This window comes from Temnothorax longispinosus, chromosome 7, assembly GCF_030848805.1.
Source record: "Temnothorax longispinosus isolate EJ_2023e chromosome 7, Tlon_JGU_v1, whole genome shotgun sequence".
In the NCBI taxonomy this organism is placed as follows: Eukaryota; Metazoa; Arthropoda; class Insecta; order Hymenoptera; family Formicidae; genus Temnothorax; species Temnothorax longispinosus.
In genome coordinates this window covers 16,241,147-16,262,624 of record NC_092364.1, presented here as the reverse complement: position 1 = coordinate 16,262,624, position 21,478 = coordinate 16,241,147, and the positions used below count along the sequence as shown (strand labels likewise).

At 30.9% G+C, this 21,478-nt stretch overlaps 3 protein-coding genes across 3 annotated transcripts; 2 read left to right on the top strand and 1 right to left on the bottom strand.

The window, feature by feature from the left end:
* Positions 1–291: 291 nt before the first annotated feature.
* Positions 292–1,695, top strand: LOC139816458 (protein G12-like). Its single transcript, XM_071783967.1, has one exon. It carries the CDS (start codon positions 938–940, stop codon positions 1,592–1,594), a length of 657 nt encoding a protein of 218 aa, XP_071640068.1. The 5' UTR covers positions 292–937; the 3' UTR covers positions 1,595–1,695.
* Positions 1,696–2,847: 1,152 nt separating this feature from the next.
* Positions 2,848–5,502, bottom strand: LOC139816198 (uncharacterized). The gene is made up of 2 exons (XM_071783582.1): positions 5,445–5,502; positions 2,848–5,143 (listed from the first exon to the last, which is right to left on the bottom strand). Exons 1-2 carry the CDS (start codon positions 5,472–5,474, stop codon positions 3,878–3,880), a joined length of 1,296 nt encoding a protein of 431 aa, XP_071639683.1. The 5' UTR covers positions 5,475–5,502; the 3' UTR covers positions 2,848–3,877.
* Positions 5,503–7,692: 2,190 nt separating this feature from the next.
* Positions 7,693–17,173, top strand: LOC139816279 (uncharacterized). The gene is made up of 6 exons (XM_071783686.1): positions 7,693–7,724; positions 8,401–9,646; positions 10,188–10,519; positions 11,687–11,734; positions 12,261–13,511; positions 15,905–17,173. Exons 2-6 carry the CDS (start codon positions 8,401–8,403, stop codon positions 17,156–17,158), a joined length of 4,131 nt encoding a protein of 1,376 aa, XP_071639787.1. The 5' UTR covers positions 7,693–7,724; the 3' UTR covers positions 17,159–17,173.
* Positions 17,174–21,478: the final 4,305 nt, after the last annotated feature.

Sequence of the window (21,478 nt, the reverse complement as noted above, 5' to 3'; positions counted from 1 at the left end):
TTAATATTCACATTTATTTTATAAGTACTGTTATTATTTTACTATTTGTTTTGTATCATAAAAATAACTTATTCTCATTTTATTAATAAGTGATTAATTAAAATAACAACTTATTTATATTTTAAGTAGATTAATTTGATATGATATAGTTTAATCAGCAATATACGATAAAAATTTAGTGACATTTGCGATACCATAAATTCGATACCATATATAAAACCATACATAAAACGCAGTTAGTATAATAAATATCTAACCAATATATTTCAAAAATGTTATTTTAGAATTATACGGAAAAAAATGAGTTTGCAATAGTAGCTAAATTCCAGTAGCTGAATCAAGCTTAGCTGTAAGAGCTAACACCTTAGTATCGTAGCTAAACTTTGGCTATTATAGGAAAAAGTAATTAGCTGCCACGTAAAAATTTATTAGCTGAAATAGAAAGCGTAATTTAGCACAAGCGGCTAAAAAGTAGCTAATAAGCTAAAGGCTTAGCTAATAAGCTAAGTAGCTAAAGTAGCTAATTCAGCTAAGCGACATTTGATCTGTTGTAGCAAAAATTTGTTGCTATAGTAGCTAAGTTTAAATAGCGAATAAATTTAGCTGGGACAGCAACAACATCAGCTGTCCCTAGAATAGCGACACATCTTAGCTGTCACAGCTAAGTTTTAGCTCCAGTTGCTAATCCTTTTTTTCCGTTTCATATATGAGCCATAAATGTAATCAAAAATACTTTTTATTAATGATCCATAAGTAAATCTAACTTGATAAAATTATTTTTATTGACTACTTATAATTAGTCTTAGCCCAATATAAAATTCGTTATGCACAATTATTATGCCATAAACATAATAAGATATAACTACAACGTACAACATATATAATTATAATGTATCTCTAAAGACGTCAATGATCTAAGCAAAATTTATTTTCGTAGATGAAATTTACATTGGCATTGCTGGCCTTCGTGGCTACGTCCACCGCATGGCGAATCCCCAATGTCGGCCGAGGTGAACTTGCTAAAGAGCTTCAAGATTTCTTGGACCTCCTGCCGCAGCAAGAAATAGCTTCAATCACCCTCCAGTATTATTCCCAGGACGCGGAATTCCAAGCTATGATCCGATACTTCAAATCCGACGGCTTCAAGCAGCTCATGAAAGACATCGAAGTTCTACCTGAGACGCAAGCTCTGATGGACTACGCCTATAACGCCGGCGTTGACGTTTACAAACTGAAAGACATGTTGTACAACTGGCTCGGAATCACCCAAGCCAACTTCGCCGTTGATAAACAGATCACTGGTGGACTCCGCGGATATGCCGATGATATCAGGGCCGTCATTAATCCTGTTATCCCTCGCCTTATCGACCTTTACAAAACCAAGATGCAAAATTCCCCGGTGTTCCAAGACTACATCGCTCAACTGAAGTCCCCGAATTTCGAGCAACTCGTCAACAAGGTTTATGTTCACCCCAAATGCCAGGAGCTTTTGAGACACGCTGCAAACGCGAACATTGATCTTAAGCTCGTCAGGGACTTGCTGAAAACTATCCTCGGCATCGAGCTTCCTTTCTATTCTGTCGTTCAATATTAGATGGCATCGTTATATTAAAAAATAATTAAATCCACGCGAAGAATTTCTTTCTATTGCGTCAATAACGCTTTTATAATACTCAAAAAAATGTTATAAACTATTCGGCCATGCAATTGTGAATTTTACTTATGCAAAATAATAAATAAGCTTCCTTTCTTATACTTATAGATGTGCTATACTTTTTTCTTTTTACCTATGTCCCTATATCGTATTAAAGACAAAAAAATTTATATATTTAAATATTGCTTTAATGGTCCATAGACCTTATTTCAAAAAATTATTCAAAATTTGTAATGCTGTAGACTAAGAAATTTATTAAGAATAAAATATATATTCCTTTTACTTTTAAGTTTACTTACGTACTAAAAATGATTAATTATTTTAAATAAAACATGAATTAGCATCGTAATTAAATTTTATGAATAATCAAGATTCTTTTAAGTGATCATCTTTATTAATTCTGATCGTCACGTTTTGATCATTGATTTTGAACAATTATAATCGTAAATTATAATAATAAGATGTGTATTTATTTTAATATTTACCGGTTATTGCGATAAATATCACTACACTCAGTGGTCGAATTGGAATAAAGACACCCGTCATGGATTGCAGGGAAGTCTAGGTTTGAATCCTGGCTGAAGAGTGATATGTTTTGTAATAAATTCTTTACAGTAATTTTATATTAAAAAAAAAAAAAAAAAAAAACTTTTATTAGCATCAAAAGTTATACATCGATTGAGAAGGATCAAAACCAATGGTCAAAACGTCGTGACGATTATAATTGAAAACCAACGATCGAAACGTCATGTTAATTGTAATTAATAAAAATGGCCAGTTAGGTCGAATAAAAAATTGTTATTGTTAATTATTTACTGGCAAAAGAAAAAGTTTCTGATTTGGTTTAATTATACATACCGTTGACCTAAAGAATGGTATCGATCTTACTGTTTATTAACTTTAAATATTTACCGCGGTTATTGCGATAAATATCACCACATGTCTCTAGAGATGTCTCTAGGGATAAATCGATAATATCTAGATATCGATATACCGTGGAACAGTATAAAAAATTTATCGATAATCTTTTGCCTCCGATAAATCGTTATATCGATATCAGTTTCAACGATATTTCATAATTTGCAATTAGTCTTGTTTAGCGTTCCATGAAAAATGTATTTTTATTGTTAATTATTTACTGGCAAAGTTTCTGATTTGGTTTATTTATAAAAAACATGTGAAATAAATAAAAATCGCATTAAAACCGTTTTATTTTCTACATTACTTAATATTACAAATCTTGAAATAACATAAATTTAAAATTCTTAAGTTTAATTTAATTATAATTATTTGCGCTTTCAACAATTTATACTTATTGTTAGTTTTATAAAAATATATATATAAATATTCTTAATATTCTATTTTTTATCATTACTGCGAGCTTTACTTTGTGCTGAAGCATATCGTATTCCGAGAAGAACACTGTCACAACTAAAAAATGTACAATTTTCAGAAGAAAGAAAAAACAAATTTAATTGAAATTTCTTTTAATTGCGAAATAACTAACGCAATATGGGCTTAACTCGACATCGAAATGTTTTGAGTTGACAGTATTGTTCTCGGAGTGTGATATTTTTTAAAGATATATATTCACTTTCTCTCTCTTTCTCTCTCTCTCTCTCTCTCTCTCTCTCTCTCTCTCTCTTTTTACAAACAAATTTACTACATATTTTCATTATTCAACCAAATATTTATTACTAAATTTAAAAATTTTATTAGAATAAATAAGTGTTTTTAATATTACATGATTATAATCACACATAGCTGGCTGACGTAGAAACAATGTAAATGCCTGTGTATGCTGTCATCCGCAAGTTGCCTTGTTGTGACACAAAACTAATTTTAAAGAAAGTACATGCGAAACAAAAGTAAGTAGTTAAAGAAGAAAGTTATGTATTAAGTTAAGACTGGAATATTAAGGAAAGTATATTAGACTAAAATTTATAAGTTAAAGCGATGTAAGAAGAACTTATTTATATTGGTATTTAAAACGAACTTAGCTTTTTATTCTCATCTTTATGTATACTATAGTTATACAACTATAGTTTATTAAAATAAGTTTATTATAAAACAACTAAATATTAAATTATTATTTGTAATTTTTAAAAAAATAATTGTTTAATTCAAGAATGCCATTGCTCTATTATTACATCAATGTATAACGACATAAAATAAAAGGATACATGTTTAAAACACGCGTTTAAAATATTACATATATTAATTTTAATATGGGAACTTAAGACCAAATATTCTAGCAGTAAGTTTTGTTACTTCCTGTAATTCCAATCCCTTTTCTCTGGTCGTCGTGACAAAATTTTTATAAGTTTGATTTCCATACAAATTATCGATTAATTTCTGCATTTCCGGGGACATGATCTTCTCGATAAAATCAGCGAAGACCTTTGAATTCTGCAGCTTGTCTTTGTAAAGAGCGTCAATCTCATCGATAGGTAGTGTATCCCAAAGTTCCTCGATCATTCCTTTCATTCCATCACCGACCTTCTGCATTCCAACCTGAGATTCGAAAACGCTCTCTATTTTAGGCGGCACATAACCCTCCATGCCAATGGCATTGTGCAACGATTGGATATAATCGACAACACTCAATCCAGCCTTCTCGAGATATGCTACTAATGCTTGATGTTCCTCAAGAACTTCGACGTCACGCAGAATGGAATGGAATTCAGGTGTAAACATGTATACCAGAGCGTCTTGTACTTTTTGATCTTCGGCCATATACTTGATCAGTACCTCCATAAACGGGTCCTCAATAAGGTCCAAAAAGTCCATCAATTCGTCATCCAGTGTACGCTCCTGGTGAACAAGAATTCCGTTCGGTACAGTAATGCCGAGGACTATGTACATGACATCCGCTACGATTTGCGTATTCACTCCTCTACTTTTGAGCCCATTCACGATGATTTGGAAGGATCTAACCTGGTAGAGTTTGTTTACGAGCTGCTGGAAGTTGGGGGACCTGAGTTGGTGGATGAAGCCGATGAAAGCTGAAGAGCTCTTCATCTTCTGCACATAATTGCGAATGAACTTGTTAAAAGGGATCAGTTTCTTGATGTCTTTAAAAAGTCCTGCAAGCCCACCGGTCCTCTGTATGTTCGCAGAATACGCATGAGAAGGTGGTATGAGTTCAGCGATACCGAGAACTTTGTTAACTTGGTTTACTAGAAGATAAATATCGACTCCTTCATGTTGCACATAGTTCAGAAAGTTGATCACTTCAGGGATGGCTTCCACATCTACCACCAGGTCTCGTAATACAGTCGAAGTTAAAAGATAATTAACAACTTCTTGTACTTCAGCATCTTCTGATACGTAATCTAGTATGGTTGCCTTAATTTCTGGAGCAGGAATTAGGTCCAAAAAGTCATGAATATCCTCGTGAAGGGGACCACTGCCAAAATCCGGGAATTGGCGAGCTTGTCCCAGACCGATAATGGCCAAGACGGCAAACAGCGTTAACGTCAACTTCATCTATAAATATAATACATTCACGCGTAAGAAATTACTATTGAATGTATTACAATGTACATTTTTATATGTATATAAATGTAACGCAACAAAAAAAATTATTTCAAAAAATATATTAAACTTTTTAATTATGATTGTTCCATTTGCGATTATATTGAATGATAAAAGGAAATAATTATTATTATCTAATTAATGTTTTTCTTAATTATGTGCAATTTACTTCTTTTCTTTAAATGCAATTTCATTTAATCCACTTTTTATGTTTATATATTGATCTTTTATAAGAGGTTTTGTTTTTACTTACTGTGACAGCTACGGATAAGCAAAGTGACATTCATATAAAGTTGGTTACTGTAGATTTATATACGAAAAGCAGTTATCTGGAATCTTGTTAGGCGAATCAGTTAATAGAGGATTAGATAAGATAAAGTTGATGTGTGATGTGTTACTTGATAAGTGAATGGACACAACAAGTATTATAAAATATCATATTGTTTACTTTGCCATTTCTTATTCAAAAGAACAGAACATTTTATCAGATTTTATCTATAGAAAGTGCTTGTTATATTAGAACAATTCTATTAATATAAATCACATTTACTGTAATAAGATTTATTTTATCTTTTAGTAAAATAAATCTTATTACGGTAAAGAAAAATTACTATTTATTTTGATATAACTCACTTTTAATTTGATTTATAACTCATTTTATTAAATTATAAATTCTAGTAAAAATATTGTTATTATTAAGCGAAATAAGATCAATACTCGTTATCAGAACTTTTTTATTTTATCACTTTGATAATTAATTCTTTCTACATATCTGATGTTTCACATATAATATTTAATATTTTTTGCAACATGGAATATTCTATATCCTTTATTAACACAAAGAATCGTAGCAATATAAAGGGATATCGTGTTTTTAATCTTTTTATTACACATCGAACTAATACTATATTAGCAATAAATTTTTGTTTTGATCTCGTTATTTTTAATAATTGCCGCGTTACTATAAATTTAGAGATAAATCTATTCTGATAACTAAATTGGTTTTTAATGTTATCTTGGACTAACTTATCTATAACTCTTATTTAATAACAAAAAATAAGAAAGTTGTTATCAATGACAAGTTGTTTTAAGAATGTTTTGGCAAATTTGATGTGATTTGAATGTAATTATCATTAACAATCCGGAAAAAAAACAATTTAATTATGGACTTAATAAATTTTATGATACAAAGTGAAGTGGAAGCATTATTTTTTCTCGACGAAGAAAATGTATAATCTATGATTTTAAGATTAGCGAATAAACCAATTCGTCAATCACTCATAAGATATTGCACAAATCAAACAGATAACACAATAGCGAATAAACCAATTCGTCAAACACTCATAAGATATTGCACAAATCAAACAGATAACACAACTTATTAAAAATAATTATATCATAAAAGATAGGCGGATATTAAAATAAGATTTCTAAGATAAAATAAGTAGAAATATTAAGACTGAAATATTCTTTAAGCATAAAAGTCAGTCACTTGTTTTATACAAAAATGGGCGAATCAAATATGCATTAAATCTAAATAAATACAAATATAAATTTTACGAATATATATCGTATGTATAATAAGAAACAGAGTTGTATTATTTTCATATAGTTTAGTTATTTTTTAGTTCATATGTATTGTATGTATAATATATATTATATATACTATTTTATAATAATATGTATGTATATATATATATATATATATATATATATATATATATATATATATAAACAAATAAAATATAACATATATATGCATGACATGTGACAAAATGTCCAAACTTACGCTGTTTTTGTGACAATTATTTGTTCAAATATAACAAACTTTATTTTGTATTTGTCTTTCAATCAACTTTGGTGTACTACATAAAAAAAAAAACAAATAAGTCTATTAAAAAAATCAAAGTAAGAGCAAGAATTTTTACAAATAAAAATTCTACAAAAAAAACTGCAATTCGGCAAATTAGTAGCTGCTTCAGTTTATTTCTGACGTTTATTTCAGTGAAAACCTTATCTCAATATTTCTAACATCTCAGAAGGTAATAAGTGTGTTAATACTTAAGTAAATCATCCTGGTATATATATATATATATATATATATTTGTAATCCATATATATATATGATACATGTGATACACACGCACATACATTACACATAATTAGATAAGGAACAATCAGATTCAGATATCGATTTGCACGAAAATCTAGAAAAATATTTGATAAGCTTTTAAGCGTAAAAACATATGGAATTTTGCATATATATATGCATTGTTATGCATATATATGCATATATATATATATATATATATATATATATATATATATATATATTTGCAAAATTCTATATGTTTTTACGGTTAAAAGCTTATCAAATAATTTCTATATTTTCGCGTGAATCAATATTATATCTAAATCTGATTGTTTCTTATCTATTTCTCTGTAACCACTTCATGCACTTGATATTACCAGTATATAAATGCAGTACGATAATTATCCACAGTTGTCAAAAAGCATCTACAGCTCTAACACGGTAAGTTTCTTTATACATCTTATATATGTTGCAAACTTAAACAATCGCATTTATACGAATTACCGCTCTCCTTATTTTAATTATTCAATGATTAATCTACAGTTTAATACAAATTTAAGTTTTTTAGTAAAAATTTAATTACATAAATATCTTTTTTAATGTCATTAACGGATTACATATATCTTTGTATTTTTAATTTTATCTTTTTTATATTTCCTATATTATACTTTTCTCATATATTGTAATTTCCAAGTTAATATTTTATTTATATCTAAAAATCTAATTTAAACAAAACAAGAAAAAAAAAGAAGAAATATAAAGAATCTATCTAACTCTTTTATTACATATTTCTATATTTTTATTTTTTATTCCACTTATAAATATTTTTAGACTTCTATATATATTTTTCTATATTTTTTGATTTCTATATCTAGTATACGTAATGTTAAGTAATCTTAATGAAACTATAATTCTTAATATATCATTCATCTTATATTAATATATATCGCAAGTACTTCATGTGTATATATATACTATATATATATATATTAATCATTGATGGGGAAAAACACCGATATACTTCTCAAATAATGCTTTCCATTGCATTACATTTATATATAAGAAAAAAATTAAAGATTGAAAGATATGTTGTGATACACTCAACATTAATTTACAGATGAAGTTCACATTAGGACTGTTTGCCATCTTGGCCATTATCGGTCTGGGACAAGCTCATCAGTTCCCGGACTTCGGCAAAGGTCCACTTCATGAAGATCTCCAAGATATTCTAGATTTAGTCCCTATAGAAAAAATTATCGATGTCGTCGTGGATTACATGATAAATGATAAAGAACTACAAGAGTTTATGAAAAAGCTGGAAGAAACAACTGTAATCAAGGACCTAATGGTAGATTTTCAAGCTATTCCCGAAGTGATCAACCTTCTTAACTATCTACATAAGGAAGGCATCGATGTCTACGATATGATAAACACAATTAACAAATCACTCAACATCAAGGAACTTATACCACCTAGCTTACAAGTGTCTCCACCGAAGAGGACCGGTGGACTTCGTGGATTCTTCAAAGACATCAAGAAACATATCGATTTTGATGCCTACGTTAGCATATATGTGGATAAGCTGCAAATCTCTGATGCCTTTGTAAACTTCATCGACCAACTTAAATCCGATAATTTTCAACAGATCGTTAACAAACTTAGCAAAAGTAAGGCCTTCCAGCTCATCGTAAGCCTTCTTGAGGACAAATCAGTAAATTTAAAAATTGTGGAAGATCAACTGTATCTCTTCCTCGGTATCACTGTACCAGGCCCTTCACTTAAATCATTAATAAAAGAGCTCGAGGATTTCATCAACCTTATTGATTTAGAAAAGTATTTGAATATAATAATCCAGTATATAAATGAAGACGAAAAAGTACAAAAAGCTCTATTATACACATTCACAACTGAATTCCACGATCTGCTGCGCAAAGTCGAAGCTACTAAGGAACATCAAGCACTTGTGGCATATTTAGAAAAGGCTGGAATCCCTGTTGTCAAAGCTATCCAAGAGTTACATCATGCCATTGGTATGGAAAAATATGTACCACCCAACGTAAAGAGCTATTTCATGTCTCTAATTAAGACGCAAAAGATCGGCGATGGAATGAAAGGACTGATCATAGATCTTTACAATGTATTACCTTTGAAAGAAATTGACGCTCTTCACGCAAAGAAGATGCGGACTTCCAAAGTTTTTGTTAAGTTCATCAGGACACTCTCATCTGAAGAGTTAAGGAAACTCGTGATCGATCTAAGGGCTACTAAAGCCTATAAGGAATTTATCACAAAGACTTTAGAAAAGGGATTGGAAATCGAAGCCGCGGCAATTCTTAATGGCCTAATAATTGGTATTAAACCTTAATACTAAAATTAATATTTATAGTATTCTAAATTTGTAATTTGCAATCAATCTAAGCAAGTTATACGTTAATGTAATAACGTAACATAAAACAATTATCAATTCAACAATTATTTCTTTATATGTAATAAATTTATCGTATAAATTATAGTAAATAACTCTTATTTTATTTTCCTTCTTCTTCCACATCCCTCTAAACATAAATAAATAAATATTTAAATTAATAGAAAAAGAGAAAGAAAGAGAGAGAGAGAGAGAGAGAGAGAGAGAGAGAGAGAGAGAGAAAGAGAGAAATAAAGAGAGAATTTGTTCATGTTTTGTCAATTAAATATCTTTCTTTAATTTTAGTTTTATTATTAGTGTTATATATATGCAAAATTCCATATGTTTTTACGCTTAAAAGCTTATAAAATAATTTCTAGATTTTCGCGTGAATCAATATCTAGATCTGATTGTTTCTTATCAATTTCTCTGTAACCACGCACTTCATGCACTTGATATTACCAGTAAGTATATAAATGCAGTACGATAATTATCCACAGTTGTCAAAACTATCCAGGAATTACATTATGCCATTGGTATGGAAAAATATGTACCACCCAACGTAAAGAGCTATTTCAGGTCTCTAATTAAGTCGCAAAAGATCGGCGATGGAATGAAAGGACTGATCACAGATCTTTACAATGTATTACCTTTGGACGAAATTGACGCTCTTCACGCAAAGAAGATGCGGACTTCCAAAGTTTTTGTTAAGTTTATCAGAACACTTTCATCTGAAGAGTTATGGAAACTTGTGAGGGATCTAATCGAGACTAAAGCCTATCAAAAATTTATCACAAAGACTTTAGAAAAGGGATTGGAATTCGAAGCCGTGGCAAGACTAAATGGCCTAATATTTGGTATTAATAACCCTTGGTATTAAACCTTCATACTAAAATTAATATTTATATTATTTTAAATTTGTAATTTGCAATCAATTTAAGCACGTTATACGCTAATGTAATAACGTAACATAAAAAAGTTACTAATTCAACAATTATTTCTTTATATGTAATAAATTATAGTAAATAACTTTTATTTTATTTTCCTTCTTCTTCCACATCTTTCTAAATATAAATAAATAAATATCGATAGAAAGAGAGAGAGAGAGAGAGAGAGAGAGAGAGAGAGAGAGCGCAATAAAGAGAGAATTTGTTCATGTTTTGTCAATTAAATATCTTTCTTTAATTTTAGTTTTTAATTAATTTATGTAATGTGTGTATATATATATATATATATATATATATATATATATAAATAAAACAAAATATATATGCATGGCATGTGACGAAATGTCCAAACTTACGCTGTCTTTGTGACAAATATTTGTTCAAATATAACAAACTTTATTTTGTATTTGTCTTTCAATCAACTGGTGTACTACATAAAAAAAAAAACAAATAAGTCTATTAAAAAAATTAAAGTAAGAGCCAGAATCTTTACAAATAAAAATTCTACAAAAAAAAACTGCAATTCGGCAAATTAGTAGCTGCTTCAGTTTAATTCTGAAGTTTATTTCAATGAAAACCTTATCTCAACGTTTCTAACATCTCAGAAGGTAATAAGTGTGTTAATACTTAAGTAAATCATCCTGTATATATATGATACATGTGATACACACACACATACATTACACAGAATTAGATAAGGAACAATCAGATTTAGATATCGATTTGCACAAAAATCTAGAAAATATTTGATAAGCTTTTAAGCGTAAAAACATATGGAATTTTGCATATATATATATATATGCATTGTTATGCATATATATATGCATATATATATATATATATATATATATATATATATATATATATATATATATATATATTTAAAATTTTATATATATATATATATTTCAAAATTTTATATGTTTTTACGATTAAAAGCTTATCAAATAATTTATATATTTTCGCGTGAATCAATATCTAAATCTGATTGTTTCTTATCTATTTCTCTGTAACCACTTCATGCACTTGATATTACCAGTATATAAATGCAGTACGATAGTTATCCACAGTTGTCAAAAAGCATCTACAGCTCTAACACGGTAAGTTTCTTTATACATCTTATATATGTTACAAACTTTAACAATCGCATTTATACAAATTACCGCTCTCCTTATTTTAATTATTCAATGATTAATCTACAGTTTAATACAAATTTAAGTTTTTTAGTAAAAATTTAATTACATAAATATCTTTTTTAATGTCATTAACGGATTACATATATCTTTGTATTTTTAATTTTATCTTTTTATATTTCCTATATTGTACTTTTCTATATATTTTTTATTTCTATGTCTAGTATATGTAATGTTAAACAATCTTAATGAAACTATAATTCTTATTTATATCATTCATCTTATATTAATATATAATCGCAAGTACTTCATGTATATATATATAATTATATAAATATATAAATATATATATATATATATATATATTAATCATTGATGGGAAAAACACCGATATACTTCTCAAAATAATGCTTTCCATTGCATTACATTTATATATAAGAAAAAAATTAAAGATTGAAAGATATGTTGTGATACACTCAACATTAATTTACAGATGAAGTTCACATTAGGACTGTTTGCCATCTTGGCCATTATCGGTCTGGGACAAGCTCATCAGTTCCCGGACTTCGGCAAAGGTCCACTTCATGAAGATCTTCAAGATATTCTAGATTTAGTCCCTGCAGAAAAAATTTTCGAAGTACTCGTGGATTACATGATAAATGATGAAGAAGTACTAGAGTTTATGAAAGAGTTTATAGAAGAAACAACTGTAATCAAGGACCTAGTGGTAGATTTTCTAGCTATTCCCGAAGTGATCAACCTTCTTAACTATTTACATAAGGAAGGCATCGATGTCTACGATATGATAAACACGATTAACAAAGCACTCAACATCAAGGAACTTATACCACCTAGCTTAAAAGTGTCTCCACCGAAGAGGACCGGTGGACTTCGTGGATTCTTCAAAGACATCAAGAAACATATCGATTATGATGTCTACATTAGCATATATGTGGATAAGCTGCAAATCTCTGATGCCTTTGTCAACTTCATCGACCAACTTAAATCCGATAATTTCCAACAGATCGTTAACAAACTTAGCAATAGTAAGGCCTTCCAGCTTATCGTAAGCCATCTTGAGAACAAATCAGTAAATTTAAAAATTGTGGAAGATTACTTGTATCTCTTCCTCGGTATCACTGTACCAGGCCCTTCACCTAAATCATTAATAAAAGAGCTCGAGGATTTCATCAACCTTATTGATTTAGAAAAGTATTTGAATATAATAATCCAGTATATAAATGAAGACGAAAAAGTACAAAAAGCTCTATTATACACGTTCACAACTGAATTCCACGATCTGCTGCGCGCCGTCGAAGCTACTAAGGAACATCAAGCACTCGTGGCATATTTAGAAAAGGCTGGATTCCCTGTTGTCAAAGCTATCCAGGAATTACATCATGCCATTGGTATGGAAAAATATGTACCACCCAACGTAAAGAGCTATTTCATGTCTCTAATTAAGACGCAAAAGATCGGCGATGGAATGAAAGGATTGATCGTAGATCTTTACAATGTATTACCTTTGAAAGAAATTAACGCTCTTCACGCAAAGAAGATGCGGACTTCCAAAGTTTTTGTTAAGTTCATCAGGACACTTTCATCTGAAGAGTTAAGGAAACTCGTGACCGATCTACGCGCTACTAAAGCCTATAAGGAATTTATCACAAAAACTTTAGAAAAGGGATTGGAATTAGAAGCCGCGGCAATACTTAATGGCCTAATAATTGGTATTAAACCTTCATACTAAAATTAATATTTATAGTATTCTAAATTTGTAATTTGCAATCAATTTAAGGACGTTATACGCTAATGTAATAACGTAACATAAAAAAGTTAGTAATTCAACAAATATTTCTTCATATGTAATAATAAATTCATCATATGTAATAAATTATAGTAAATAACTCTTATTTTATTTTCCTTGTTCTTCCACATCCTTCTAAGTATAAATAAATAAATATCGATAGAAAGAGAGAAAAAGAGAGAGAGAGAGAGAGAGAGAGAGAGAGAGAGAGAGAGAGAGAAAGAGAGAAAGAGAGAGAGAAATAAAGAGAGAATTTATTCATGTTTTGTCAATTAAATATCTTTCTTTAATTTTAGTTTTTAGTTAATTTATGTAATGTGTGTATATATTATATATATATACATATATATAAACAAATAAAACATAAAATATATATGCATGGCATGTGACGAAATGTCTAATAAATTTACGCTGTTTTTGCGACAATTATTTGTTCGAATGACAAACGCACGTTATATCTTTGTATTTGTTTTTTAATGGACTTATATTTTTTTATGTGGTACACCAACCGGTGTACCACATAAAAAAAAATATAAGTCTATTAAAAAAATCTAAGTAAAAGAGCCAGAATCTCTACAAATAAAAATTCTACAAAAAAACTGCAATTTGGCAAATTAGTAGCTCCTCTCTCTCTCTCTCTCTCTTTCTATATATATATATATATATATATATATACTAGCATGCCCCGCCGGGCTTCGCCCCGGAGAACATGTGTATTAAGACACGCAAATAGTCTCTCTCTCTCTCTCTCTCTCCCTCCTCTCCCCCTCTCTCTCTCTCTCTCTTCACTCCTCCCCTCTCCCTCCCTTCTCTCTCTCTCCCTTTCCCTCTCCTCCCCCCCTCTCTCTCTCTCTCTCTCTCTCTCTCTCTCCGCTCTGGAAAATTTCGTAACCAATTCCAAAAAGATACCGATTCCCAAAAAGATCGGTAACGAAAAACTATACAGTTTATAGCACTCCCCGGGAAATTCTACCCCTACTTCATATATAATTTTTTGCGATTCGGTCAATTAATTCCCGAAAAATTTGAAAAATTTCTAATACCGGCTTCCAAAAAATCGGTAACGAAAAATTATACAATTTATAACATTCCCCGGAAAATTCTACCCCCGTTTCATATACAATTCTTTGAGATTCGGTCAATTATTTTCCGAAAATTAAAAAAAATTAGAAAAACCGGTTTCCAGAAAATCGGTAACAAAAAACTATACACATTATGACACTCCCCGGAAAATTCTACTCCTATTTCATATATATTTCTTTGAAATTCGGTCAATTATTTCCCGAAAAAATGAAAAAATGTCGAATACCGGTTCCCAAAAAGATCGGTAACGAAAAATTATACATTCTATAACACTCCCCGGAAAATTCTACCCCTACTTCATATACAATACTTTCAAAACCAGTCGAATAGTTCAAGAGTGCATAAAGGACATACATACATACATACATACATACATACATACATACATACATACATACATTCATTTTTATATATATAGATATATATATATAGAATATATATAATATATATATATAGAATATATATATATAGAATTTTTATTTGTAGCTAGAGATTCTGGATATATATATATATATATATACCTATATGCAAAATTCCATATATATTTACGCATAAAAGCTTATCAAATAATTTTTAGATTTTTGCGTGAACCAATTAATATCTAAATCTGATTGTTTCTTATCTATTTTTCTGTAACCACTTCATGCACTTGATATTACCAGTATATAAATATACGACAATTATCCACGGTTGTCAAAACGCATCTACAACTCTACCACGGTAAGTTTCTTCATCTTATATATGTTACAAACTTTAACAATCGCATTTATATAAATTACCGCTCTCCTGATTTTAATTATTCAATGATTAATCCACAGTTTAATACAAATTTAAGTTTTTTAGTGAAAATTTAATTACATGCATAAATATCTTTTTTAATAAATTCTTATCAATAACAGATTACATATATCTTTGTATTTTTAATTTTATCTCTCTTTTTATATTTCCTATATTGTATTTTTCTATATATTTTTTATTTCTATATCTAGTATATGTAATGTTAAATAATCTTAATGAAACTATAATTTTTATTTATATCATTCATCTTATATTATTATATAATCGCAAGTACTTCATGTATATATATATATATATATATATATATATATATATATATATAAATCATTGATGGGGAAAACTCCGATATACTTCTCAAAATAATGCTTTCCATTGCATTACATTTATATATGAGAAAAAAAATTAAAGATTGAAAGGTATGTTGTAATACACTTAACATTAATTTACAGATGAAATTCATATTAGGACTGTTTGCCATCTTGGCAGTTATCGGTCTGGGACAAGCTCATCAGTTCCCGGACTTCGGCAAAGGTCCACTTCATGAAGATCTCCAAGATATTCTAGATTTAGTCCCTATAGAAAAAATTATCGATGTCGTCGTGGATTACATAATAAATGATAAAGAACTACAAGAGTTTATGAAAGAGCTGGAAGAAACAACTGTAATCAAGGACCTAATGGTAGATTTTCAAGCTATTCCCGAAGTGATCAACCTTCTTAACTATCTACATAAGGAAGGCATCGATGTCTACGATATGATAAACACAATTAACAAATCACTCAACATCAAGGAACTTATACCACCCAACTTACAAGTGTCTCCACCGAAGAGGACCGGTGGAATTCGTGGATTCTTCAAAGACATCAAGAAACATATCGATTATGATGCCTACATTAGCATATATGTGGATAAGCTGCAAATCTCTGATGCCTTTGTTAACTTTATCGACCAACTTAAATCCGATAATTTCCAACAGATCGTTAACAAACTTAGCGAAATTAAGGCCTTTCAGTTCATCATAAGCCGTCTTGAGAACAAATCAGTAAATTTAAAAATTGTGAAAGATTACCTATATCTCTTCCTCGGTATCACTGTACCAGGCCCTTCACCTAAATCATTAATAAAAGAGCTCGAGGATTTCATCAAGCTTATTGATATGGAAAAGTATTTGAATATAATAAACCAGTATATAAATGAAGACGAAAAAGTACGAAAAGCTCTATTATACACGTTCACAACTGAATTCCACAATCTGCTGCGTGCCGTCGAAGCTACTGAGGAATATCAAGCACTCGTGGCATATTTAGAAAAGGCTGGAATCCCTGTTGTCAAAGCTATCCAAGAGTTACATTATGCCATTGGTATGGAAAAATATGTACCACCCAACGTAAAGAGCTATTTCATGTCTCTAATTAAGACGCAAAAGATCGGCGATGGAATGCAAGGACTGCTCAGAGATCTTTACAATGTATTACCTTTGGATGAAATTGACGCTCTTCACGCAAAGAAGATGCGGACTTCCAAAGTTTTTGTTAAGTTCATCAGGACACTTTCATCTGAAGAGTTAAGGAAACTCGTGATCGATCTAAGGGTTACTAAAGCCTATAAAAAATTTATCAAAAAGACATTAAAAAGGGGATTAAATTTCGAAAGCGCGGCAATACTTAATGGCAGAATATTTGGTATTAAACCTTCATACTAAAATTAATATTTATAGTGTTCTAAATTTGTAATTTGCAATCAATCTAAGGAAGTTATACGCTAATGTAATAACGTAACATAAAAAAGTTACTAATTCAACAATTATTTCTTTATATGTAATAAATTATAGTAAATAACTCTTATTTTATTTTCCTTCTTCTTCCACATCCCTCTAAATATAAATAAATAAATATCGATAGAAAGAGAGAGAGAGAGAGAAATAAAGAGAGAATTTGTTCATGTTTTGTCAATTAAATGTCTTTCTTTAATTTTTTAGTTTTTAATTAATTTATGTAATGTGTGTGTGTGTATATATATATATATATATATATATATATATATATATATATATAATACAAATATGTTTTTAGCACATGTTTATAAACGTATTTTCTAAATCAAAATCATTTTTTATGTTTCAAATCATAAATATGTGTACACGAACAGCGTTTTAACTTCAGTAAAAGAACATGTAACAATTCTTATCTTTGATTTAAAATTAAATTAAAGCGTATAAAAATTAACATCACTTAGCTTTTATGTAACTGGCGCCTGGCGCGATATAATCTCATTAAAGAGTAAAAAACAAAGCGTATTTATAGAAAGTAATATATTTGTGCAAGCAATTCTTATCAAGAAACGTTATCTTCACAATTATCTTTTCTGTTAGAAATGATTAGTCGAAATGACGTCGATGCGTCGATCAATAGTCAATATTGAATACTACTTGGAAAATATCTCTCATCTTCGTTTTCATCATAATTGTTTTTGCACAATACACATAATGTTAATTGAGCAATTAATTGCGGATATTTTTATAAAATTTCTTTTGTCTTTCGGCTAACTCTCGAATCAATGCAAAATCGGGAAGCGCGATATATACATGTATACATATGAAGGGTACTAGAAAAAAACCATCAAAGCCTGCTTTTTATCGAAATTTATCTGATCAGCTACCTTGTGGCATTTTCATAGAACTTATATAATTCTTATCTGTTTTGATTAAGAACTGCAGTTACAATTCATTGGAAGGCCAAAGGATGTACCGTACTGGGGAAAAAACAATCGTATACTACGTTTACGCGAGCGTTACTTCTGCAGTAACTTACGATATATCACTCGTTTACGCGGAGTAAATTATCGTAAGTTACTACAAAATCCCGTTTACGCGAAAAAATTATCGTAAGTTACTACAGTAACGCTCGCGTAAACGTAGTAATAGTCACGCGCTTGTGCGGAAGAATATCGAAGTTCAACATACATACGTGTAAACACTAACAATAAGTAAACACTATGCATTCCGATATTCACTGCTAGTACTTTTTGCAATAGCTTCCTAAGATATCTGATATCTGGAAACTTAAAATTGTGTTTTTCTCGAAATTACTCCAGATCATGGACTGCATTGATCGTTTTTCCCCTATACTTTTCATATATTATGTATTTGGTATAGAATTGGCCGACCGACATGGAAATCTTACAAAAATATTCACGTAATTACTCAATTAACATAAAATTATATAAGGTCAAAGATGACAAAAATATCAACCAGTACTCAACATCGATCATTAACCGATTGAAGAAAACTGGAAATCGATTTCTTCTATCGTCCTGTGCTAATCTTATATTTATAAGAATGTGATTGTACCAGCGGAATAAATTTCAAAATAGAAAGTGCAAAAACGCACGGGGCGGTATGCAAAATTCATTGCTAACCTCTTTCGCATACCTAGAGCCATCTAAACGATTCGCGTCATTTGCTTAATACGAACGAATAATTCATCGCCAGATTTCAAGGAATAAATGCGATAACTTCTCTAAAGGAATAAAAGAATTAGACGTATTATAACAGCAGTAATAAAATATCCAATAGAAATCTATTTAAGTATACGTAATTTATATCTTGACTTGAAAACTATTGGATATATATTTTATCAACTAGGTTAAATTCTATATATACTTACATTAACAATGTTAATTTTTAATGACTATCACCAAATTTCTAATAATTCATGCAATATATCCATATCGGTATCATCCGTACTTTTGTTTACTAAAAATTTTATAGTACTAATTTTATAATTTTAAACCTCCAACCTTACTATAATTAGTTAAGGTAGTCCTTTCGCAGCACCTAGTCAAGTAACAGTCCGTCATGAGGTAATTGAAAACAAACATATTGCAACATCCCAATAATTATAATAATATAAAATATGTAATAACGTATATAAAAAATGTATGTGTATTAAAAAAATATCATAATAGTAGTGCGGTTGGACTCGATTTAGGTTAGGTCCTAATTAAATGGGTTTTATCACGGAAATGGTAAAAATGTTACACGTTCGCTCCGATAAGATCGTTCGACTATAGCTTGAAAGAATGACGGTAAGCATTTTATCGGAACGGGGGAAGGGGGAGGGGGTTTTAGCGAGTACTGATGGGTGGACGGTAGAAATTAATTCCTCTCAGGATGTCAGGGCCTGTATGAATGCGACGATGCCGTGCCGGTGTGAGTTTCATGCTGAAGCTACGATAGCAGCAGCCAGAGACGGGCGGGAGGAGGGACAAAGGAAAGTGCCGCTTGAGGTATAGGATTCAGAAGGGCGCGAGGGCAAGCGGCTCGCGGTGTCTGCAGCAAACAATTCCAATTAACTTGCTGGAATTGAAATAGGACTCGTACTCGTTCGTCCGGCCGACTCTCGGCTCGTGGATGCCACGGCGTCAAGAACGACGAGGACATGAGCATTCCTTCGTCCATCCCGTCGCGCTTTCCTCATTTTTCCTCGTCAAATTTCGCCGTTACGCTATGCAACTCAAATTAGTTGTCCGGCAAAATCGAAAGACCATGACGTTCCACGAAAATCAGCCGCCGGCGAATAGTATACTATTTTCTCCGAAGTACTCTCAAAATCTTAAAATATATTCATTCCGAGAGGATTAGAATATAAGAAAGTTAGAGAATTTCACAGAATCTTAACACTGATAGATCAAAAGAATACCGTGACACAAGGTTAAAAACAAAATTTTCCGATCAAATTCAAGGCGAATGGACGCGCCTGTCCGCGTACACGTTCTTTGCAGACGCGTAGCCACCACAGGGGCCATTATCCACTGTATAATGCTTGTCATCATCGTCATCGGTCGGGACAGTCATAAAGCAAAGTGAACGGGACCGCGTCCTTGCCCTAGACAATACTGCTCCAGAGCTGCTCAGATATTGAAGACGCCCGAAAGCTGTGTGTACCAATCCCGATGTGTGCACAATGTCTAGCCTGTCTCTCAACATTATTAAATCCTAGCCTGCTTGTGGACCAACCGCGCAGGACAATGACGTTCTTTAAGCGTCCGTCACATCACGCGGTAACGTGTCGCGAATTGATAATCGTTGGATGAAATTGTCTCGTCGTGCGCCAGCCTTCCTCATTTCGCGTTGTAACATAAGCATCTTAGCATGTACCACGTGATTTTATTATCATTCTTGAAAGTAGACAAAAGATGTTAAATAAAATTCAAATTTTAGATCTTGAAATTTTATCTTATAATACAATATACTTCTTATTTGTTGTTTTTTATTATGCTATAGCTAGGTATATTTATTCTGGTCTTACATATTTCCTTTCTTCAGATTACTCATCAAAAATAGATAGAAGAACATAAATTACCATCATTACGGTAGAATATAATCATATATGACATATTACGAGATAACAGTTTTTTTAAATAGATTTTTATTCAAAATACTTTTGAAAGCATCGTTTATTCTTTGGATTTTTATTGCTTTATTACTTTATTGCTTTATTGCTTTATTGTCTAGTCGTATAAGTAATTATGTCATGTCCGTCAGGTCTTCATGTAATCCCCGGTCTTCATTCTAATCCCGATCTTCCGTACGAGAGGACATTTCGCATCATATGACCGGGGCAAATCGACAAGTTTACAGGCAACGGCGGCAGTTTACGGAGACGTAATTGCCCATCTGATGATCGCGCAGGCGACATATAATCACCGGCTCGTAAGCCTCGAACGGCTTAATCCGTGAGGCGTCGCGTCATTACCCGCGTCGTCAGTACGACGTCGCCGACGAGCGTCGTCGACGCCGCTGAAATCCCAGTCGGGGAAGACATTTAAAAGTAAGTATAGTTGGACAGATCCGCCTAGCGGGTTTAAAAGTCAAGAGTGCCAAGAGCGCAATTTATCCCAACCATTTGTTGAATAAGGACAAAGGAAGAGAGAGAGAGAGAGGGAGACCCGGCAAGAAAAGAACGGCAACTACATGAAGCGAAAGACAACAGGAGAAGAAGGCTCAGAACCGCAATCTCTC